Genomic DNA, 24,874 nt, shown 5'->3' with positions numbered 1-24,874 from the left:
TTTTATCCCCCTTTTTTCTACCAAAGAGGCCCAGCCCTCCCTTCCCCATGCAGCCAGCAACCATCCTCCAACCCTAAGGGATTTGAGGGATATTTCATCTAAGGGATGAAGGGATAGATGAATTTTTCTGTGATTTGAGTTCTATCACTAAATCCATTTTTAAAGGTCCAGATTTGCTGCTTCTGAAGACTTTCAAAAAAATATGCCATGATATCTGAAAGCAATTCCCAAACAAGAGCTCTAGAAGTATTTAAACAGCAGCCTTAGCAAGGACTTCCAGAGACCCTTCCTTACTCCCATGCTCCAAGTTCTGTCCTGTTCCCTGTTAAACTACACATCAATGCACAAACATGAAGTCTGCAGGCCTAAAGTAATCATTGGCAAGAAGAGTCTTCAGAAAGTTCTAAAACTCTAGGATCTTCAGAAAGTTCTAAACTCTAGGAAAAATGGAACTGGAAGAAAAGTACAAAACCCATTTACTCTTCTCTCAGCAAACTTTACCAACACTATGACTCACACCCTTGTTCTAAAATCTGCCCCACACCTGGAAGATCTGCTTTGTTTTCCTCAGTGAGCTCTTCTGTATCCTCTGGGGGTTCACCACATAGTGCCTCTCTGACAGGTTGACTCTGAAGCCAACAATCTGAATTACCAAAAGCAAGAAATCATGTGGACTTGGTTGCTAAGCACTTTCTGGTTCTGAATCCTCCTTTGCACACCTGATCCACCTTCCACTCTTTTGAAAGCAAGAGAAAAGCTGAATTTAGATATATCTGGGCCCTGGCAAAGCTCTTTCACCTGGGAATGCCCTCGCATGCTAAGGATCCTAAATCCTGTGATGTGTTTATATGGCTTTTTGATGGTACAGCCCCTGAAGGCAATTTGGCCAGTGCATATATATTTCTTCCCATTGCTTATGACGCTAAGTACGGTGTCTCCTGCATCGAATTATTGTAGAAGTTAAATTAAGCAGTATAAATAGAGGGTTAGAAATGATAAATATTAGCATTATATTATTCAGCTCAAATCAGGTTCTCATTAAGCAGTTGTCAAGATTTATTTGACCTGAAGAGTCTGAAAATACATTTCTATCCTAGGCCATGACTAGACATCTCAGGAAAACAGCCCTCAATGACTGAGACTCAGAGTCTCTCAAATGTTGGTAAGCTTACTTCTCATAGGCCATTGTAAACATAAAATATTGGGCCCCACAGGCTCAGGACTGTGTAAATTGCTGACAGAAATGACATGGACTGTGAAAACACAGATCTCTGTCTAGTCAAATGTTGCTATACCACTGGGCCAATCCAGCTTGGAGATCTGAGGAGTGGCCCGCATGTTCCCCACAGAACCCTTCAATAATCCATCATAATCCTTTAGCTTCTACTCAATGGTCCACAGACAAAGAAAGATGAGAGATAACCCAAAAGTCATTTATAAATGACTCAAATCTGTTTCCCTAGATGCTTTCCCTTCCAAAAGATTTATCTTTCAATTGATTCCTAGCTTATACAAATACTGGCATCCCTTTGTTTGTTTTTGTCAGGGTAAGAACCAAGGCAGAACCAGGAATGAGTCTGGGACACTCCCTGTGTTGTTTCCCTGAAGCCCACACCCAAAAATCACATGAAAGGGCAGCACATGTGTATTTGCAGAAGGCATAAGGATACCTCCCATTCCCACAGAAGTACTACTAGAATCTAGTCATAGAAGTCATAGAAGTACTACTCAAATCTACCACAAGTTTCCAGGCTGGGATGCCTGATCTAGCTCATAAACCCAAGAGTGGTGAAAAGTGAGCCTTTATGTTCAGTAAACTGAGCCTGTCAAGACAGTGTGTGTGTGTGTGTGTGTGTGTGTGTGTGTGTGTGTGGTATACGTGGTGTACGGAGTGGATGTGTGTGATGTATGTAGTATGTGGGGATGAGTGGTGTTGGGGGGAGTGTTGATGTATGTGTTATGTATGTATGAGATAGTCAGGTGTTTCATAAAGGTCTTCGCTCCTTCTTGCAAATAAAATACGCATCTACACATACGCAGTAGTCACCTTAGGCAATGAAAGGTGGTAAAAAAGCAGAGAGCTGTGGAAATTCAGAGCACAGGAGAGTCCTTTCCAGGTGGGGTGGTATGGGATGGCTTTGTTGAGAGACGACAAATCTTGAGAGAAGAGGAAGATGAGGATGGGCAAAGGCAATGCAGCAGGGGTCCTGAGAAGACAGCAATGGCCCAGGAACTGACGAATACTAACCAAGGCTCCCTTCCAGAGAGCCAGGGCAATTTCAGTTGGCTGAAGGATTGGGATGGATTTGGGTAGCAAAGGAACGTCCCACTTCATCATCCTCTTTTCTCTCAGAAAACAAAAAGAACATTTTTATACTTGTATCCTACATAATCCTCTTCAAAAACTTCTCCCACTTCTGAATGTGGCCTTCTCGGGGTATGTATGAAAGAAGAAACCAGATGCAGGCCATCAGCCTCAGAACAAGACTCCCTTTGTTCTAGCCCCAGGTGCCTCCTCAACCTCCTAAGCAGGACAGTTTCCTGAAACACTTAAGATGGGAAAGCAGGCAGCCTGTCAGCTCACACGAGCACCAATGCACTCGGACAGGCTCATTAAAAATCACTTGGCAGGCTCAGCTCAGCAGTGGGGGGGGTTGCACCATTCCATGGGCTCCAGGTGTCCCTTCGGGCAGAAGGAAAAACAGCGTGTCTCCATCCATCTAAATCTGTGCCAAAGAGGGCCACAAAGCAAAGCCCAAGGCCCACAGAAGCTCTTCCCAGCACCACAGGCCAAACAAAGGTCCAGCCCTCTCTTCTCCGTACAGTCAGCACCCCCAGCAGCCCTCCTCCCACCCAGCGCTGGAACACTGGCCGCACACGCCAGGGCCCAGCTATGCCGGTGTCCTACCAAGCCTGGCATCAGTGTTTCCTATTTTTACTGAGAATCCACCTTAAATGCTGCATCTTCAGAAGCTAATCTTTCCAGTTTTACGTAGGCTTATCTGTTTGTTCTACTCAATAGAAGGTAATGGAATCACCATTGGATGTCAGACCAAAAATGAGGGGATTAAAATGAAAAACAGCTTTAAAATGTGAGAGCTCTGTCCATTCAGGGAGTTGACATCCCCTTCCAAAAGCCTTTGAAAGATGACAATGTGTAATTCCAAATCCGTTCAGATGGTGCAAGCCCTGCAGGGTTTTGTTTTTTATGTTTTGTTTTGTTTTGATTTTTTTTTTAATTTAATTGCATTCCGGGGTCCTGGATTTCTCAGTCTCCCACAGTCTCAAAACTTCAGCTCGGGGCTTCTCTTTTCCTCTAAAATCTCTTCAGTCTATAATCACTGGATAGAAAGAACCAGACTAAGTGTGTGTGTTGGGAAGGGGGGCGGTCTAGGAAAGGGCTCCTAACCCATTCCTTCCTTCTAGGATCTTCAGAAGTCATAGTAAAGAAAAGTGCCCCTTGCAACCAACCTTTTAAAACTGATGTGGATGAAAAAACTACAAAATCTGAATAAATCTACTGTGAGAGTAACCTGCACAGAAGCCAGTTCCCCTAAGGTCCCCAGCTGAGCATGCTGCAGGCCTCATAAGGCTCATGCTGTGAGACGCCCAGGGCTCCCAGTGCCCTCATTTAACAAAATACCTCCTATTTCCATTTTAAAGAGCTGGCATTTGTCTTTGCCATCTCCTTACACCCACGGATTCACCCCTCCCCAACATACATACACACACACACACACACACACACACCACAAACTATGATTTTACTCTGGGGACAGGTCTCTCCTTTGATGGTTTACATTTTAAATTTCTGACATACAGCAAATAACTGTATTTTCCAAAGATGAATTAATCCCAAAGCTAAAAAGGTCACTCTTATAAACAGTCCCTATGATTTGGGGGATTGTAACTATTGCATTTTCTGTTGTTATTTTGTATATTGTTTGGTAATGTTTCAAAAACCTAGAGACTGACGGACATCGTGGTCAGATGCGCTGCACACCCCCCCCCCCCAATGCCTTATGGCCTATGAAGGAGCTTTTGTCATGGCTACTGGAGTTGCTGGTACTTGGGAAATACAGAACTGCAACTTTGCTAGTGCCTGGAAGGTTAAGTGTTTGGGGCCCAGTAAGAGAGGCAGGCAAGAGGATGTGCCTGCATCTCCAAGGGGTATTGCATGAGAACATGAGATGCAGAGAAGAGCATGACCAAGGCTCAGGTGTCAGGGAACGGTCCTGCTCCACCCAGAAGCAGTGGTAAACAAATTTCATGCTTCCTTTAATCTGTGAGATCTTGGAGCCACTGTCCCCCATCCCCCACAACGAATGGTTGAAAGTGAGTCAACACAACAGAAATAAGATCCCCCAGAGTCACAGGCACACTTAGAATCGGTGTGAGCAGAACATCAGAGCCCCAAGGGTTTTAGCCTTGTGTCTTTGAAATCTCCTCTTCAATAGGAATGATTCATAAGCTAAGCCGATTCTGCAGCAGACGTCTCTCAGTAACATTCCCAGGAGGGTACCGTCAATGAAAATCCTAAGCTTGAAGGATCAAGGATTCATCTTACCCTGCTGCTTGTAAGCTGAGTTCCCCAAACTTCCTCTGCACAGTGTCTTATAATAACCACTCTTCTACTTCTGCTCACCTGTCAGGCGGGCCCAGCCTAGAGAAGAGTATCCGGCCCTGAAGGGCTTACAGGAGGCCATGGCGAAAAGCAGGAAAAGAAGAGGTAAAGGGGCCAATTTTATCTGTAGCTGTGTCTTGTCTGGAAGACAGCCGCAGGCTCCACAGCCAACACTCTGAGCTGGGCTCACACCTTCACACCCCCACAGAGGTCAGGTGTGCACGCTAATGACAGAGGAGGCTGCAAGCTAGTTCCTACTGTGCATGCAGGGGGCTGGGGTACACTGGATGGCCCAACCCACAAACAGGGTTGGCCACGGTCACCTAGAGGCTATCAATTTAACAAGTGTTTTATCAAACCCCTCCTGGAGGAACAGCCACTGTTCCATGCACTAGAAACTTGAATAAACAGGTGAACAAGACGATGATGTCTGTGCTAGTGATGCCTACGCTTTACAGGATGCTGAAATTTTGCTTAGTTGTAGGATCTTTAGAATTTTGAGCCAAATTTGGAAGCTTAAAATTGTGTGAAATCATCCCATTTTAAGCATTGCCTGCAATTAAAAAATACATATAATAATAATAATTTTTTAAAAATATAAAAACACAAGGTGTGCAGGCAGAATAAAAATATGTCTGTGGGATGAATTTGGTCCATAAGCCAACTTCTTTGCATCTCTGTCCTATGGTTTTTTATTTCCTCTGAGGAAATTCACCTCCCTAGAGTGGCCCTTCTTAGCATAAATGATTCTCACAGCAGACTTTCTCAGTGAGATTAGAGCTGCAGTCCGTAAGGATACTCACACCACTGTTTAGCTTACTGATGACTATTTTAAAAGAATGTACTATTACCATGTTGAGAGCGCCACCAACAAAGGATTTTCTTTGAAATTCTGAACTCCTGGGATTTTATTATCATTATTTTGAAACTCCACAATGCCAAAATGAATTGGTCAGACATGACCGGTCCCTTTACCGTCTCTCGCTTCACAGTCAGGGGGCTGCAGGCACCCGACTGTGGTTGGTCGTACAGAGCTACTGAGCCACCCGCGAGGATGCTTCCCAGCAGGCTGCAATCGTACCTCCATGGTGTGCGTCTTTCCTGATGAGGTCTGTCCATAGGCAAAAATCGTCCCATTGTAACCTTCAAGGACATCTGCAGGCAAGAAAAAGAAATTAAAATTAACTCATTACTTTGATCGTATGCTTGTGTTGGTTCCATATTTTAAAATTACATATTCCAAATGGCCCATCTCATTTTTCACACAAATGATGTATTTCAACTACATTTGCATTTTAAGTAGAATTGTGAGATAAAAGCAGAAATGAAGGCCTCCACTGTTCCCCAAATAAGAAATGTAGTCACATTCCTACAGAATATATTAATGAAGAGGCAAAAAAAAAAGAAAGACATAGACACTCTCTCCCAGTAACATCAATATTAAGACAGATATCGAGCAGTAGTACACTTCCTTTTCAGCAGAAAGATACTCAAGTTTTCTTCTCTAAATTGATCTCCTGAGATCAGTTGGAGGAAGAAAAACATTATCAGTGTCCTGACTCTCTGGAGTGAGGTATAGAATAGAATTTCTTTCCCAAAGATCTGATTTGGGTCAGTTGAAATGCCGGCGCAGGCGAGCTCCTGGGGGAGGTTTTTCAGGAAGGCGGCCCGGAGCCCCTTGAGAACGGAGCTAGTCCAGAGCTGGGGAGAAGGACAGGGCCCCACTCTGTAAACCCAGCCACACGGGGACAATCCGATCGGCCCGGAAACGCCGGGGCCCTCAAAGTTAAGGCCTCTGTTTTTTCAGTGATGGTGCTGGCAGGATGGCCGAGGCCCATCAGCATGGGGAATTTCTTTTAATTACACAATGAGCACACTGTGCAAAGCCCCCCACTCAGCAGGCCAGCTTCCATTTCACACAGGGACAAGGGGAAGCATGCGGACAGACGCTGCTCCGCACTGGAGCTTATCTGTGGGAATTCCTTCAAAGCAGCTGAGGTGATTAAAATATATTTAGCACTCGTTTCCCTCAGTCCTCCTTCATCTGCATCAAATCACCGAAAGGTAAATAGTACATGATTAATATCCCTGACCCAACCGCTGTACATAAGGAAACGAAGTCTCATTCCTTTTTTTTTTTTTTTAAAGATTTTATTTATTTATTTGACAGAGAGAAATCACATGTAGACGGAGAGGCAGGCAGAGAGAGAGAGAGAGGGAAGCAGGCTCCCTGCTGAGCAGAGAGCCCGATGCGGGACTCGATCCCAGGACCCTGAGATCATGACCTGAGCCGAAGGCAGCGGCTTAACCCACTGAGCCACCCAGGCGCCCCCGAAGTCTCATTCCTGAAAGGGCAGTGGGGGCGATAAGAAATGTACTCACATTCTTACAGAATATGTTAATGAAGAGGCAAAAAAAAAAAAGCGGCAATTCCCTTCACCCCCTCTCTGAGGAACCCCTACTGAGGTGTCCTCTTCAGGGGCCCTGGCTCCTTCCCTCATCAGGCCAGGCCACCAGCTCCAGCTAGTTCAGGTCCTGATTAGGCTGGTTGGTTGGTGGTTTTGATCTCTCCAAATTTCATAATGCCAGTTAATTTGTGTTGTTTTGTTAGCTTTTCTAAAAATTTTTTCAATTTACATGTTATTGATCTGAGGTTACTGGAGTATGCACTGGGGTCAGAAAAGAAAGTGGGATTTTCCTGAAGGAAGCTAAAAGAGAGAGAGAGAGAGAGAAATTCAGCAGCAGAATTTTTTTTTTTTTTTTAAATCTTAGCAGCCCTCCAGAGTTTGTGTCAAGCTATATTGAGAGAGAGGAGGGAGAGAGAGAATGTTCACACATATCAAACTTCTGGTAATGGTTTCCTTGGGAACAGAAGCAAAAACTTGAAGACCACAATGTAAGGGTTGGGGGTTCAAGCTTCAGTTTTCACAGAAATGCCAACTTGCTCAGAGAACAGATTCAGAGTGGAGAGCCTCTAAATAGCCATGAATGCAACATGCTTTGAGGGACACAAAGAAAGAGGCTCCCATCCTGCGGGTGTACCTTTAAAATTCTATATTCGTGATATAAACAGCTCTGGGCAGTTGGAATGCTAGCCACAATCACAGCACTAAAGCTTCTGTTTATCAGAAATTAAACATCTCCCCCTAAACCCCTACACCTCCCGGTGTAGGAGGCACTCTGGGACATACCAGCCCAGGCATTATTAGATCAGGGGTAAGGAGGCCACGGCCAAGGGTCCAGCTCCCTCTGCTCCTCCTGAGAGGCCGCCAGCGACCCTGCAAGTGCACATGCACACAGAAGGGGGCGCTGAGCAACGTGCCACGCCCTAAAGAAAAGCCAGCTCAGAGTCAGAGCCCCACGGACAAGAGAAAACCTGGCACGTTTCCTCTACTGCCACCAAGCAGTGTGGCCGGTGCACCTAAATTAGGCACCCCTGGACGGGGTCCACACCTCTAAAGCCAACTTCCCTGGGCAGAATGCACAATCCTACTAACTCCTAGTTAGCTGCTGCTCCCAGGACTCCTGCAGGGTGAGGCCTGGGACACACACGGGAAAACAAGAGCTCAGGGAGAGCACTACTTGTCTTAGGGCAGGGAGCCAAGGAACACAGGAGGCGCTACTTGGAGAATCCTTGACTGTTTGTTGCTGCTATTTCAACACGGAGTGCAACTATTATTTTTTTTTTTTTAAAGGAAAAGAGAGTACATAAAACTCCATCAGAACAAATGCTGCTTAGTCTTTAAAGTACTATTTACAGTCATGTTGCAATTAATTCATTGTTGCAGAACCTATCTCTAGTGCTCAAGGTTGAACAGAGCCGATACCTTCTTTCAACTCAACTGTGACTTAAATGGTTATTTTTAAAAAAAGATAGAAAAAGCTCTTTGAATCCAATGTTCTCAATTTTCTTCCAAACTCCAGGTTGTAGGGGCCAGTGTGTTTACCCGGTCTATGTCTGATTATCAGGGGAGAGGAAAGGCAGGAGGGAAAGTGAGGGCACACTGTGCATTGGGGTTGGACCGCTGAGGTGGAGGAGGCCGGAGCACACGCCCAGGAAGGCAGGATGGAAGAGCGGCACGATGAGCCACCCAGCACCCCCACCCAACCCTGATGGAAACAGCCCACAAAAAGGCACTTTCATCACACTGAATGACAGTTCCTGGGCCCAAGGAAAGCATTTGTTTCAGAGCCTCTCCCGTAGCAGAATGACGGTTTCTGAGCACCAGCCGCAGAGCCAGGAACCAGCCAGACAGAACCTTGCTTTGTGATGGGCTCTGGCGTGATATGACCTCAGCTCACACCACAAAGCTAGTGGCACCCACAAACACAGCACACATCTATCCGGCAGCCAAGCAAACCCAAAGAGAGGTTCTGCAGCAGGCGGGAAGAACCTTCTCACCTCCAGAGAGGGGGGCGAAACTTGAAAATACTTCTCGCCTCTTGCTATAGACTTCAGAAGCCAGTTTTCCACCCTAGATTTTGCTAGTTCTGAGTCCAGATCTTCCTAGAGCAGAAGAGTTAATTGTACTCTTGGGTAAGAATTTGAGGATGTAATCATACAAGTTCCTGAGAAGGCATGGACTCGTACCAACTCCCCAAATGAAATAGTGGCCTGTTAGTGGCAATAGTGACAGACAAGTCATCCCTGCCTTGGAGCCCTAAGTCTCTGGCTGTCCAACAAACTACTCAAGTAGGCATATGCCTCGAGGCAGCCCTGCTGATCACTAGTGGCAAACCAGAATGGTGGGCCAGCCAGTTTGAAGGGAAGGGCATCTTCAGAATGGACATGCATCTCACTGTTGGGAGACAGGCAGGGCCCCCCGAAGGCCACCTGCCACAATCTCTCCCTCTCTCTCCTCTCCCCTTTTCCCGTGGCCATTCCTATCCCTGTCCTTTTGCAATGCTTGGTTAATAGTCCATGTGGCCTGATAGAAAAGTAACAACTCATAAATTGTTACTAAATGCTCATTATGAGCTCTCCAGAAAAGTGGGAGAAGAAGAGTATAGAAAAATTCAAGGAAGACCGGCAAAACTCAGGCTCAAATTCCAGCCTCACCAACCCCTAACTGACCTGGGCAAGTCATCTAAGTTCAAATCCCTCTTTAGTACAATGGAACCAATAATGCCCATACCTCATAAAATTGTTGAGACTTAAAATATGATAACATACGTAAAGTACATAGATGGTGCCTGACAGATAATGCTACCCAAATAGATATACTTCTTCTTAAGAGTCACATATAATATAATAAAACATATTTATAGTATCCTAAGCCTGAAACTTGTCAGTGAATCCACATTTCCTGGAGGATAAAACCCATCCATCTCCACCAAACTCTGATCTAGCCTGTCTTTTTAAGTTCTGGCCCCCCAGTACCTTGTAACACTCTAAGTTGCCCAAACAAGCCATATAATCTGTGTCTTATGATTTTGCTGTTCCTTGTGCTTATACAGAATGTAGACATATTCTAGAGTCTACAGGACCCAACCCTTCCAAGAAGCCTTCCTTAATTCGCTAAACCTCATCCCCATTCACCAAAATCAGTCCCCCATGACTTCCTTCTGTGGTTCCACAGCATTCTGCACACAGCCAGTTTAAAGCATGTACTCCCCACAGGTACAAGAACTATGGGTGCCTCCGTCTCTTTCCCTATCCATGATGCTTTCTGCAGACAGTCTTTTTTTTTTTTTTTTTAGATTTTATTTATTTATTTGACAGACAGAGATCACAAGCAGGCAATAAGGCAGGCAGAGAGATAGAGGAAGGGAAGCAGGCTCCCTGCTGAGCAGAGAACCTGATTCAGTGCTCCCTCCCAGGACCCTGGGATCATGACCTGAGCCTAAGACAGAGGCTTTAACCCACTGAGCCACCCAGGCACCCCTGCAGACAGTCTTATATACCTTTGTAACTCTAATCCCTAGCAGTGCTTACTCTACATGGTAAATACTTACTATCTCTGCATGAAGGAATGGGTAAAAGAAACAATCAAACAAACGAAGCCTAAAGAAATCAGATCTAGAAAACAAGGAACCACCTTCTCTAGCCCTGTACAGTCCACATCAAGTTAATTTGAAAGGCAAATGCCCAGAGTGACTTCTGTAGAGTGGGAAATAGTTCCTCGTACTTCAACAATAGCAAGCAGTAACCATGGTTTTTAATTCCTAGCGCGTCCACAGAAACCTTCCTATTTACCATGCTGAGAGTCACAAATCCTATAAGCTTTTCTGGAAGAAATGAAGAATTCTACATACTCTTTCAGACAACATTTTAGAAAAACACACACCAGACAAAGATGGGAATGTGGGAGGTACCAGAATTCTACAATCAAATGTTTGAAATATGTCTTGAAAAACCCAGTGAAGTTGAAGGGAATAAAAAAACCAAGAGGGAAAAAAGCTATCCAGTTAAAAGGAGTCTTCCTGGTCTCAAAACCGTTAAGGGTTCAGAGAGCCTTGAAAGAAACGCTCGCCAGTCCACTACATTACCATGAATCCTGGGGGCTGCGGTAGCCTTCAGATGTTATCTGATTGAATTTCTGGCCTCTAGAAAAAGAGACCCCTACAGTGCCACCTTCCTTTCCTGATTTAAATAGGGCTTGTCATGGCAAAAGAAACCTCAGTTGTGGGCTGCCTGGATGGCTCAGTGGGTTAAGTGTCTGCCTTTGGCTCAGGTCACGGTCCCGGGGTCCTGGGATCAAGCCCTGCGCCGGGCTCCCTGCTCAGCGGGAAGCCTGCTTCTCCCTCTCCTGCTCTTCCTGCTTGTGTTCCCTCTCTCACTGTGTCTCTCTATCTCTGTCAAATAAACAAATAAATAAAATCTTAAAAAAAAAAAAAAAAGAAATAAAGAAACCTCAGCTGTACCTATTAACTATTCTAAGGAGTTTTTTCTTATACTTACGTGTTTTACCTTGCTGATGCATACATAACATGGCCACTTCCCCTCATGCTAGCCTCAGTGGATATTAAAAAATGTTAAATTAGGCCTTCATCACCCCCCATTAGTCTCCTTTCAAGGAAGAAGAAAGAACTCTTTATTGTTACAAAATGAGTATGCTCACATTACATTTATAGCGTCTGAAAACTATCTGTTTATCATATCATGTCAGAGCCTAATGTTACCCTAAGTGGTTTTCTTTGTGGCTCACCATATATTGGGCCTCAAGTGACCCAGTTAGGTCACATCTTCACAAGAACTTTCCAAGGACTGCCTATTTCTGACATTTCATACTACAGAAAAACCCAAACACTGAAAGAGACCCAACTTCTCTAATAATGAAGACTGAAAGGTTATGATTGTTTGTTCATCATGGGATTTTTGAAAAAGGGAGTGCATCCATCTCTAATTACAACATCAACTTAGAGATGTGTTGAAATGGACCTCATGCTTGGCACAGCACGTGGTAAATACTATTTGGTTCTGATAATGGAAGGGGAGAGAAAAAGAAGGAAATTATGGCTCACATGTGATTAATCTTACTTTAATAAAAATAAGGAAGAGTCTGCTAATGGAGAGGAAGGAGGGTTGACTAGCAGCAAACGAGAACAACGCACTCCAAAGAGAGAGAAAACATTTTTAGACAGGAAGAGATCCAAGAGAAGAGAAGTAGAGAGAAGACAAATATTACCACCAAATATAGGCCCACAGTATTAATTCAAGAAGAGCCCAAATTCGAGCATGTTTTTCTCTTCTGTTTTCTGTATCATCTTCCTGTGAAGACCTTCAAAATCAATTGATGTCTGCAACAGGAACATGAATAACCATACACCTCAGTGAGGAACATTACGTGCTGTCTCCCACGCAGGTGCCCAGGGTCAGAACTAATCGAACAGATGCACCCAGGGTTGGCTTTCAGGAATTTCAAATACTTAGGTTAGGCAGCTTCCAAAAACAAGCACGTCTTGCATGACAAGGTGCTTTTTGAATTCTGTTTTTGCTTTTTTGCTCTTTAAATCTACAGCTACCTACAAAGGTGGAAACATCAGGACATTTGAAAGCACAGGGGCCGTAGCATTCAGAGTTGAAGGTTAAGATATGAAGATGAAAAACAATGAAGCAGGAGATGCCCCTCAGCTCTGTCCAGATGGCGAGCTCCCCCAAGGCAAGCTCCAGCCTGCCCCTGATTTGAAAGGGCAAGGCAGAGCAATGTGTAAATTGCTTCATCTTCCTGCTGTTATTTTGACGCAGAACCTTCAGGGCCAAGGCCAGTCCCAGAGAAAAGGGCTGATCTCTGAGATGATTTTAGGCTTCAGGCTATCTATCTGGAGGAACAAATGTTGGTATCTGGGTGGAAAGATGGAAAGTGGGTTAGACAGAAGTATGTTTAAGAAATTGCTGAGTAGCAAGAAGAGCTTGATAACCCACAAAGTAATGTGATTTTATGATGCTGTAGAAAATTCCTTGATGCCCGAGAATTTTCCACGTGTAAGGCTTCTCCCTGAAGAGACAAATGCCCAAAATGAATCAGCCAAAAACAGACAACTGGAGCATCAGAAATACATATATTTTTGTCTCCTTCAAAGTAAAAAGAGGTCTTATACCTACGGCAGTATTTTAAAACCATTACAGAAATAGTGTGACCATAGCTTTTAAGCTTCTAGGTGGCAGAATAACTCTGCCAAAAAGGTGACAAAAGAAATGAAGAAATTTCCTTAGCAAGGAAGTATAGAGAGGTGCGAGAACTTGCTTGACATCCTAGCAAATCAGAGTCAGAGCTCGGGCTACAATTCAGTGGTTCTAATTAGCAGGCCTCTGCTTATAGTCAAGGGACTTTGAGTCCTAGGCTGCAAATATCACTTAATGTTTTCAATTATTCTGAAAGGCTGGGGAGGAAATAAAGAAATAGCACTTACCTTTGACAATTTGCTTTGCACACGCATTGTAAACCTGCTCTTGGGTCGTGCTGGGAGGTAGCACTCTATCGAAGACATATGGCTTCCCTTGCTAAAAAAGATGAAAGGAAAGGGCAGAGAAAACACATTAGAAGTTTAGGAATAAAAAGCACTAATAGTAGTTAGACCACAGGCACTAAATCACAAACCCTATCCTTGAAGGCATTTCTGTACTAAGGCTAGGGAATTATTACATTGCAAATCCACACGGACAATGGGCATATATGTGTTTTGCATATTGAGAATCTGAGAAAGAAAAAAAAGGTTTGTTTTGTTCTTTTTTTTACCTAAAACACATTCTGATGAAAAGTGGGCTGAGGCTTCATTCATTCATTCATTCATTTTGTGAGAGCTTCTTCTGAACCAGGGACTAGACTAGAGGCTAACCCAATCAGAAAACAGCGCAGCCTATAAAGCCTTCAATCAAGTGTGGCAGAAAGCTAATAACCAAGAAGGCAAACACCCGGGGAAACACAAAATGCCTAGGTACAAAATAATGGGACAGAGGGGATGACAGAGAGAGCAGAGCAGGCCTCTCTGAGGGAATGCCAGTTCGGTGGATCTTTAAAGGATCGCAGAAAGACAGAGGCAAGTGAAGAGCCATGGGAGAACAGAGCAGACCGAGCAGAGGTCGGAGCAGGCAGGAAGGGGTCTGGAGTGTTCAAGGAACCAGAGGGTGGCCCAAAAAGAGGTGAGAAAGGAAATCAGGAGCCACTTAATATAGGGCACAGTTAGCCAAGAGAATGTGCTTGGATTTTATTCAATGGGAAGACAACATGATCAAATTTAAGAAGCTGCTCTTAATAGGAAGAGATTGCTTTGTATCCCAAAGAATTCCAGTGTTTGCTTGATATGTATAAGTGATGCCTTAACTCAGTGGAGGCCTCCAAGTCACAGAGGGCCCTTCTGCACAATAAATCAAGTGACTTCCCCAGGTGTAAGATCTTGGGGTTTGGTCTGATACTGGGCTATGTGCCGTTCAAGGCAGTAATGGTCAGAAGGGAACGGAAGCAGCTCTGTCCTGGTCTATGTGAACCCTCACCCCCAACCACTCAACCTTCACCAAGGAATTATTGGGTGTTTATATGCCAGGTACAGTTCTGAGGACCATGGAAAGTGGTAGCTGAGACAGACACAGCCGCTTCCCAGGGAGAACCACCCTTCTCAGCAGTGCCTTCTTCCCACCACCACCACCACCACCCGGACAAGGGGTGGTTCCCCCCCACCCCCTCCCACAGCCTGATCCACCCACGCAGCCCTTTATCTTCATTTCTCCCATTTCTCCCAAGTGGTTAGAGGGGCTGGCAGGAGAAGGGCAGGAAAGAGGAGAGCCCAGAGTCTCCTTCACCCTGACTGACCCTGTACATCCTACATGTGGCTTGGACACCAGGAAACTCTACCTTAGGACAGTCCTGCCAATGCCTCAAACCCAAAGACAAGGCTTGTTACATCCTATAATCTTCACACAGAGGTATGAAGCAATCAGACTGGCTTGGCGTTTTCCTCATTCATGACCATGGTGCTGCACATAGGGAAGGTCCTATGCTTCAGTCTTTGAAAATGGGCTTGAGCCAGCCAGATAAATGAGCTACTTCCAGTTTGGTCTTAGGAGAAATGGAGAATTTTGAGGTACCATAAAAAAACTTCTTCGGGACGCCTGGGTGGCTCAGTTGGTTAAGCAGCTGCCTTCGGCTCAGGTCATGATCCCAGCGTCCTGGGATCGAGTCCCACATCGGGCCTGCTTCTCCCTCTGCCTCTGCCTGCCATTCTGTCTGCCTGTGCTCGCTCTCTCCCCCTCTCTCTCTGATAAATAAATAAAATCTTATAAAAATAAAAAAAAAAAACTTCTTCAAGTAGCCTCCATGCCCAACATGGGGCTTGAACTCACAACCCCAAGATCAAGATCTGAGCCAGAATCAAGAGTTGGGTACTTAATTGATTGAGTCACCCAGGTGCCCCAAGATTTTATTTCTATAAAAAGCAGCAGGATCAGACATCTTGTTAAAATTATGGAAAGGGATGGGGCGCCTGGGTGGCTCAGTGGGTTAAGCCGCTGCCTTCGGCTCGGGTCATGATCTCGGGGTCCTGGGATCAAGTCCCGCATCGGGCTCTCTGCTCAGCAGGGAGCCTGCTTCCCTCTCTCTCTCTCTGCCTGCCTCTCTGTCTACTTGTGATCTCTCTCTGTCAAATAAATAAATAAAATCTTTAAAAAAAAAATTTAAAAATTTAAAAAAAATTATGGAAAGGGGTTATTTTCCAAAGTTTTGTTCCCAGCAAGTCTCATTCCATTAGTGAACCAAGTATTTGATTGAATAACCAAGAGAATGTTTCTTACCCCTATCCATTGCCAACTATCAGCCCACTACATTCCTATTAGCCTTATCTATTCATAAAATTAACTAAATGTCAGTAAACGGTCAGAATAAACATGTACAGAGTTTGTGTAAGTATTTGTCATCCATTGAAAATTCTTGAAAGAAAATGTAGCTTTGCTTAATTTCAAACAAACCCATTATTTCTCTAAACTTGATAAGAATCACCAAAATAAACCATTTTGTTTCCAGAACAATCATGATTTGGGTTTTGGAGAAAATGCACTTACTACAGCAGAAAAATGGCCTATTAATTTGTAGCAAATTGTACAAAAAACAGAAGACCTCTCCCCAACTTTGCCCTTCAATCTAAATTGTTAGATGGAGTACATTATATATTCACTTGAAGAGAGACCGAAAGCAAGAAATCTCCATTACTCATTTAAATAATATCATTTATCAAGTGACAACCACACTACAACAATTTTCCATAAACTGAAGTTAACTCCCAAACAGAAACTGCCTTCGAGAAAAGAGAAAATTTAGAAAATGATTTGTTTTGAGGCTTTTCTCATCAGGACTGGAATATAAAGAAGTTAAAAACGTAAGTATTTTTGTCTTTTCATACACTGAGTTGACTATATAGGCTTTTAAGTGAACCTTAGACTCCTGAAATTAAAATTGAGAATTAAAATTTAGTTACAGATTTTTTAAGAACTGATTTGTAGTCTAGTCATTCAAGCTATATATAAAACGGCCATTTAACAAAGCAAGAACAACAAATGACTCTTTGCTGCTTTGGTAATGGTACGAAAATCTCACAAACCCTAAAAAAGACTTCAGGAAACCCCCTCTCCCTGTATCTGACCCCACTGTGGCTGACGGTTTCTGTGGACAAGCCTTGGGTGCAGCGTGCTCAGGCTGTCACTGAAAGTGCAGCTCCGGAATACATCTTTCAATTAACGTTTTAATACGGGTGCTAAGTGCTAACAGTCGGAACTTAATGGTGAGGGCTCCGATTACTCCTGCAGACACTTTCCTTTCCAGGCACCTCGTCAGCACGTGGTTCTGCCATCTCTCTGGCTACTCTCTGCCAGAGTCCTTTGCTGGTGTCTCTTTCTGACTTCTAAACGACAACGTGTCCCAGACTCAGACACCTCAGCCTCCTCTCTGTCTACATTCTTGACCTTCATATAATTTAAATGAACATTTCAGGCTTCAAATCTCATCCATGCTCCAGATTCACATATTCAATCAGCCCCTGGAAATTTCCACCTAGATTCCATTAGCCATCGAAAGCTTAACTGACAAAAAATGAATCATGTCTGAGTAAGAGACCAAAATCATCAAGTGTGTCCCATAGATTCCATATCCCAAATATATCCCAAATGGATCACAACCTCAGCCCATGCCGCCATGGTTTCTCATCTGGACAGCAGTGATAGTCCCCTCACTGGTCTCCTTGACACCATTCTAGCTTCTAACAATCCAACTTCCACCTAACAGCCAGAGTGAGCTTTCCAGAGCTATAAATCCGATGGTGTCAAATCCTCCCTTAAAAACCTCCAATGGCTTCTGTTACACGAGACCCTCTTCACCCGCACCTCCGGCATTCTCTGCCACCTACTACAGTGTAGCCCACTGGACTTCTTTATCCCTTGGCTCATTCGTCAGTGGATCCTCCGGCTCAGGGCCTTTGCTCTTCATTCTCTCTCACCGAGGGTTTTCACTGGCTCACCCGAAATCTTCATTTGGTTGTCTCTTGATCACCCTGTAGATGTCCACTCCACTTCCTCCTCCTTTGAGGACTTCCGAGCTCCTCACATAAAGCAGCCCCACCCCCTGGCATCACTCTCTATCACATTAGCCTATTCCGTTTGCTTCATAGCAATTAGTGTGTGACCTATTCTCAACCAGTCAAATGAGCTACTACAATGAAAGCATTTAAGTAGCTACCACGGAAGCCATATACATCCGAAGAGCTCACTGCATGTAAGCAAACCTGCCGCAATTTATGAAAGGAATCTGAATAGAACACACACCCTGCATGTACATTACAACTAGAAATGAAATAATCTAGCTTTGCCACAAAAGCCTCCACAGACAGCAGCTAATTGCAAAGGAGCAGTCTAACTAAATAACTTTAACCAGGATCACGGGCAAAAAATAACAGCAGATGGTTCTTACATTTTATAGTTAAAATTAAAAAAAAAAAAATCAAACCACTTCTTATCAAGTTGTTGAGAGCAAAGTATCCATGAACCATATGGCCTGCCTCTTAATTCACTTGACCCCTTACCCAACAACCGTTCTCCAGCCTGGAAGGAATATTACTCTGGGAGATGGAGGAAAGCAAAAGACCCACTTCAGCGTTTAGAAGATGAGCACCAGGAGGGATGTTAAGGAAACTGAAATTAATTACCCAAGAAGAGGTTATGAAGAAGTAATCTAATAATCATCTCTAAGACCAACCAAGGGTTGGGACCAAAGATTCCCAATGATTTGAATGATTTTTCTACTGTTACTAAGAAAGAAAAGAAAAGAAGGAAGGAAGGAAGGAAGGTTGAGGAAGGAAGGAAAAGAAAGGGGGGGAACCCTTAAATTTCCAGAGCAAGATTTAAACTCACTCTGTGGAATTATCTTTAGACACTGAGGGGTATTGTGAAGAGGAATAGATTTCTGAGAGCAATCATTAAGTCTCTGTGCCAGGTGACTGGCTTCATGCGACTTCCTTCCTGAAAATACAAGAGAAGACAAATTCTTTCAGCCTCTCCTGGCCACCTTCTCAGTGCTGTGTACCTGCACGGGCCACTATCTGCACCATCACCAAACATGACGACCCAAACCCTTATCTGTTCTGTCTTGTTTTGTTTTTAAAGATTTTATTTATTTATTTAACAGACAGAGATCACAAGTAGGCAGAGAGGCAGGCAGAGAAGGGGGGGGGGGTGCGCGGGAAGCAGGCTCCCTGCTGGGCAGAGAGCCCTATGTGGGGCTCCATCCCAGGACCCTGAGATCATGACCTGAGCCGAAGGCAGAGGCTTAACCCACTGAGCCACCCAGGCGCCCCTATCTGTTCTGTTTTATCTCACTTCATTTTCACAGTACCTCCATGAGGTAGATGTTACTATTCCCATGCCACAAACCAGAAAACTGAGGCCCTTGGGGGAAATAATTTTAAGTCTCTGATTTCAAGTGTTCTTCCTTCAAGGAAAGGGCAAGACTGGCAAGAAACATGGTGGGCATGCACCTGGCCAAGCATTCCTAGGAACAGAAGAAATTAAAAAACAGGCAAGAGCCTTCCGCCACGGGAGCCAGTAAGGAGCGGCAGCCGTGGCTCTGTGCTACCCTGTGGCTGTGGGTCTCAACAAGGCCACACAGTGACCAAGAATGTGAAAAGTCAAGGCCCGCCACGGGCGCCTCACCAAGCACACAAAATTCATGCGATCTGAGAGGTGTGCGGCTTCATCCAATCGGAAAGGAGTGCCATGCGGCTGCTCAAGGTCTCCGAGGACAAGCGCACCCTCACGTATGTCAAGAAAAGGCACACAATTGTGCCAAGAGGGAGAGAGAAGAGCTGGGCAACGTCCTGCAACCATGAGGAAAGCAGCGGCTAAGAAGGACTGAACCCCTCTCCTCTCTATCTAATAAGCCTTCTGTGGAATTTGGGGCTTTTGTGCTGCTCTTGGAAAGGAGGCGAGACCCCTTCCACCAACATCCTTCCTGGGGCACAGTGGTGAGGGGCGTGGTGATGCCCACAGAGATGCAAGCCACCAAGCAGCACTGGATATGGTTTTCAGTCATAATTAAATGGATCATACGTTCCAGGAAACGACAACGACAAAACAGGAAAAGGACAAGCAAAGCCTAGGAAAAGGCAGGTGTGAGGTTGCTATGAAAAGTTGTAAGTTGGGGCGCCTGGGTGGCTCCGTGGGTTAAAGCCTCTGTCTTCAGCTCAGGTCATGATCCCAGGGTCCTGGGATCGAGCCCCACCTAGGGCTCTCTGCTCAGCAGGGAGCCTGCTTCCTCCTCTCTCTCTGCCTGCTTCTTTGCCTACTTGTGATCTCTGTCTGTCAAATAAATAAATAAAATTTTAAAAATTTAAAAAAGAAAAAAGAAAAGTTGTAAGTTATGGAGAAAAAAATCCAGAATTTTTCGGGCCTTCAAGGTCAGCCCAACCCAACATGGTGTTTTACAAATAAAAGAACTTGACATCAGGAGAGGTAGATGGCTTGCAGAAAGCCGCCCAGCCTGTTAGGTAGGTAGCAGGTCTGTGCCCCAAATCCAGACCTCCAGGCTCCCTATCTAGTGTTCTAAAAATTCTGGGTTTAGCATCAAGTTGCTCTCTCTGAACAACAAGCACGAGCCCCTGGAGCTTTGTTTTTCCTGCTTTCCTCCCAATCAGTTCTAAATTATTTCCAAATACACAGTTGATTAGGTCACTGAACAAAGAGTCATTGCTATGACTACCGGAGCAGCACAGCAGGGGAGCGAGCATCATGGCCTCTCAGAGTTAATATGGACCCTACAGTCAGCCCCTCCAGCCTCCTCTCAACGCGCGACTCCCGCCTCCACGAGCTCTCACTGGCGACGATGAACGGCTCAACCCCAACTGGCTCCATGTGCTGGTACTTTGTGTCCTTATATGGATTTAAATCTGCTCCCTGAAGCATTAGGCCTGGCACCATCCTCCAGGACGAGACAAACCGAGGCCCGAGACCTGCCTACAACAACATTACAGCTTGGTTTCATTTTGGGAGCTGTGTTCATTGTCTAAATCCCTTTTCTCTTATCTCAGAGAGAAAAGAGAAAGACAGGTGTGCTTCCATCCTAAAAGTTGAGTGGATTTGTCCTAACTTGAAGGAACCAAAGGTGTCCAAGGTTAAGACATCACTAAAACGTTGTATTAGTTTGCACAAGAAGAAATTAAATAAACTCACAGACTCTGAAGGGCTTTGGTAACAACAGGAAAGAATGTTTCCAAAACATTAATTAAAAAGCAGGAAGTCCTCAGGTTAATGTTGGTACTCATTTTTTTATCAACACAAATATTGTGCCAAAACAAGTTTTGTTTTGTGTTATTTATTGAAATATAATTCACATACCATAAAATTCACCCCTTTAATAAAAGGGTACATTCCGTTGTTGCTGAAATCTTTACAAGATTGGAGAACCATTACCGCTATCTAATTTCAAAAACATATTCATCACCCCAAAAAGAAACTCTGTACTTCTTAGCAGTCAATCCCCAACCTCCCAAGAGGGAGGTCTGTAAGAGACATTTCTTATAAATAGAAGCATATAACATGTAGCTTTTTTATATATGCTACATATATATGTATATATACATATAAATACATATAAATATGTACATATAAATATGCCTATTTTAGACATTTCATATAAATAGAAGCATATAATATGTAGCTCTTGTGACTAACATTTTCTTTCACTTAGTATGTTTCTAAGGTTCATCCATATTGTAGATTTCACTTTCACGACTGAATAATCCTCCACTGCAGAGATTAACCACATTTTATGTATCAGGATGAACATTTGGGTTATTTCCACTTTTTGGCAATTATGAATGCTGCTATGAACATTCATCTACAAGTTTTCATGTGGACATATGTCTTCATTTCTCCTTTCATTTCATATACCCAGGAGTGGAATTTCTGGGTCACATAGTAACTCTATAGAAGTTATCTTTTTTAAGAACTTACAAACTGTTTTCCAAAGCAGCTGCACCACCTTGCATTCCCACCAGCAGTGTATGAGGTTTTCTCCACATCCTTGTTGTCTGTCCTCTTTATTATAACCATCCTAGCATGGCATTTTTTTTTAAGATTTTATTTACTTATTTATTTGATAGAGATCACAAGTAGGCAGACAGGAAAGCACAGAGGGAGGCAGAGAGAGAGTAGGAAGCAAGCTCCCTGCTGAGCAGAGAGCTGAAGTGAGGCTAAGGCAGAGGCTTTAACCCACTGAGCCACCCAGGTACCCCAGGACATGGCATTTCTTTGTGATGTTGATTTAAGGAGAGGTTTGGCTTTGTTTGTTTGTTTTGAGAAAGAGAGAATGGGAGGGAAGGAAGGAAGAGGGAGAATTTTAAGCAAGCTCCCTGTCCAGTGCAACACCTAAAGCGGGTATGGATCTCACAAGCCTGTGATCCTGTGATCATGACCTGAGCTGAAATAAAGAATTGAGCACTTAACCGACTGAGCCACCCAGGCGCCCCTCAGGAGCTTTTAAAATTGACACTTAACACCATAAAATTTATTTCAACTTTTATTATGGGCGCAGAGTTGTTTCTAGGCATTATAAGACACTGTTGTACTGTTGTCTTAACATTTACAAAGTGGTCCAGAATGAGAGAATCCTCTCACAGAAACTATAAATCATACAGACTCATGTGCTTTAAGAAAGAGAAGAGTGCACTAGAAGGAAAAGGGATTTATGATAGGGTCTCTGTGCTCCTCACTTCAGTAGCTAATACTGAGCAATGTCCAGGAAGACAGCATACCAATATATGGTGTAAATGAATTCACATAAACATGGGTATAACTCCCATTTCTCTGAGGCTCAGTTTCCTCATCTGGAAAACAGAGCTAATAGGGTCCACAATTCAGGATTGTGAAAACTAAGTATATTCAGGCTAAAAAGTGGATCCATGATAGTGTCTGATATTCTAGAAGATGCTTAAGTCATGGTCAGTGTTATTCTGTAATAAAAAGTTTAGACCAATTCATACCAGGCACTTACACTGCACCAAACTCAAGAGAGCAGTGACCCCTTAAAGGAAAGGATACTAATAAGTGGCAATCACTCACAATGTACCAGCACAGAGACCTGGCATCCTGATGCCCCTACCACATACTTCAGGCATCTTCAGGTCCTAGGTCTGCAACTCATAAGCTCAGCTCCATGAGGCCTTTATATTCTGAGGGTCCTGGCAAAATTCACTGTTCTAAGATTACCCTCTGTACTCTAAAAATAAATAAAATTGTAGTGCAGCCATGAATCCCGTTTAGGAAAGGTGAGGAGCTATGCCTTGTGCAGGTACTCCTTGACTCACTAGCTCTGCTATAACAGCTTTGGAGCCTTCCAGAACCTTTGTGATAACACCAACTATAAAGATGAAGCAGATTCCCTCTTAATCTTCACCATTTCCACGCAGCTGGTCTGACCTCCAGCACCTGCATGCGTCTTTTTGCCCGAGGGCTTCTCTAGCTGGAGAGCTCTCTCTGTCACTTGATGCAGGCCAGAAGGACAGACATCCCAGGACCAACCCAGCAGCCTCACCCAATGACTGATCAGAGTGGGGATTAAATACTCAAGCTCTCTTGCCCAGAGGTGGAAGTGGAGGGGACTCTTTGAGGCATGCATTCCAAACTGGTTCCGTCCCGTTGGGCTGGACCCCTGCTGCCCACAGTGGTCACCTGCATGAGGACACAAGCTAGGTTGGTTTCCTGTCCTTCCTGCCTCGTTCCTCCACTCTTCTCCAGTGTTTCTTGGATTCACCTCCCTTGCATTTGAATCCTTGTTTCGGGGCCTGCTTCTGGGAAGACCAAAAGAAGACAAAATCCTAGACATTTTCCTCTTTCATTCAGTAGTCCCTAAGAGATTCTGGATCTGTCGAGTCACTGTCAAATATGGAGCCACTGCATTTGGTTGATATCCAGACAAGGGGGTGAATGGAAATTGAAATCCTCGTTAAAAATCCACAACTGATATAGGAAAAAAGAGTGCCTTTTTCTCTATAAAAGGGTGCTGGTCACTTGCCAAGTCCTGGGCCCATGGGGCCACATCTGCCCAGAGGCTTACCAGGTTTTGATTCACACAAAGGAGCACTGCAAGTTCATGAAGCCCTGGCCTAGCAGAGCCTTGTACATAACGATACCAGGTAGGTGCTCAGTAAAAGTCTGCTGCTGCTGAAAGCCCGCCAGAGGAACACCAAGGAGGGGAGGGTGCCAAGACACCATGAAACCATGCAGGAGCGTGGGAGGGGCAGGGAACAGTACTCGCTGTATTTCTCCAGTGTGTCCGAACTTTACTTGCTGCTGACCAATCTCATCTCCCACCTGCAAGATCTGAGCCATCGTGGAGGCACACACGGTCTGTCTCTTTCTGTATCCCTTTACTCCTCTTTACCCCACCACTTACCTTCCCATTTTTCTGAGGGTGGGCTGCAAATTCCAAGAGCAGAAAAAAACTCCACTGGCAATGACCCATACCTGGCAGTGACCATCCGTTTTTTTCCCAACACTGTTACATCTTGTCCCACGTTCTTGGATCTGCCAGCGTTTGGAGGTAGCTTCATAATGAAGACCTCCACGTTCTCCTCCCTGCCCTGCTGCATGCCCCATCTCTGCTGGGATGACTCTGTGACTGGGGATAGAAGCACTAAGCCAGCACCAGCCGCAGACACTTCCCTCCCCCTCCCCACACTGGCTCTGTGCCCCAAGGAAGGCAGCTGGTGCCAGTTCCGGCCAAAGCCAAGGCTGCTCCCAGGAGAGGCTGTAACGAACCCGACGGAGCAATGACTGGCTTCTACTGAGTTGCCAAGGTGATGCCAACCACGCCTCAAGAATGAACAAAGGCAACACATGAGAATGAATCTTGTAAACCTTCTTCCTGCAGGAAACCAGGCTAAAATTCTTTCTTTTCTGCCAAAAGTCCTGCTGCGTGGACACACAAGCACTGTCAGGACTGCAGACAGCCATGAAAAAAAACACTCTGGGAAAGCGAACTGCCCAAGTGATAATGAAGAAATTCAGAATTATTGCTGGCTAGCAGGCAAAATGAAGACAGAGGTGTTACCTCTGTTCAAGAAATTAATGAAATCTGCGTTGCAAAAATAATTATTTATATGTGATTTGCATCTCGTGTTAAAATAAAATGACCTCTCCCCGCCCCCCGCCCAGTCTTCTGCATTTAACTGCTCTACATCCTAGTTTGCCAAGATACAGGGATTAGTAGATTGAGTCAGGGGAACTTGTTCTAGTCTGGCACCTCGCCCCTCGCATACTTCATGACCTTAAACAAT

At 44.5% G+C, this 24,874-nt stretch overlaps 1 protein-coding gene across 1 annotated transcript in view; it reads right to left on the bottom strand.

Annotated features, from left to right (window-relative positions):
* The window catches only part of KIF5C (kinesin family member 5C), a 158,814-nt gene that overhangs the window by 91,303 nt on the left and 42,637 nt on the right, over window positions 1–24,874 (bottom strand). The window contains exons 2-3 of the mRNA XM_082690904.1: window positions 13,478–13,568; window positions 5,706–5,779 (exon numbers count right to left, since the gene is read on the bottom strand). Coding sequence (XP_082547030.1) covers window positions 5,706–5,779; window positions 13,478–13,568 — 165 coding nt within the window. The remainder of the gene's footprint in view (window positions 1–5,705; window positions 5,780–13,477; window positions 13,569–24,874) is intronic.

The sequence above is a fragment of the Mustela nivalis genome (genome assembly GCF_964662115.1).
Source record: "Mustela nivalis genome assembly, chromosome: 11".
Lineage (NCBI taxonomy): Eukaryota > Metazoa > Chordata > Mammalia > Carnivora > Mustelidae > Mustela > Mustela nivalis.
The sequence above is the reverse complement of the archived record's forward strand: the minus strand, read 5'-3'. Positions and strand labels throughout refer to the sequence as shown.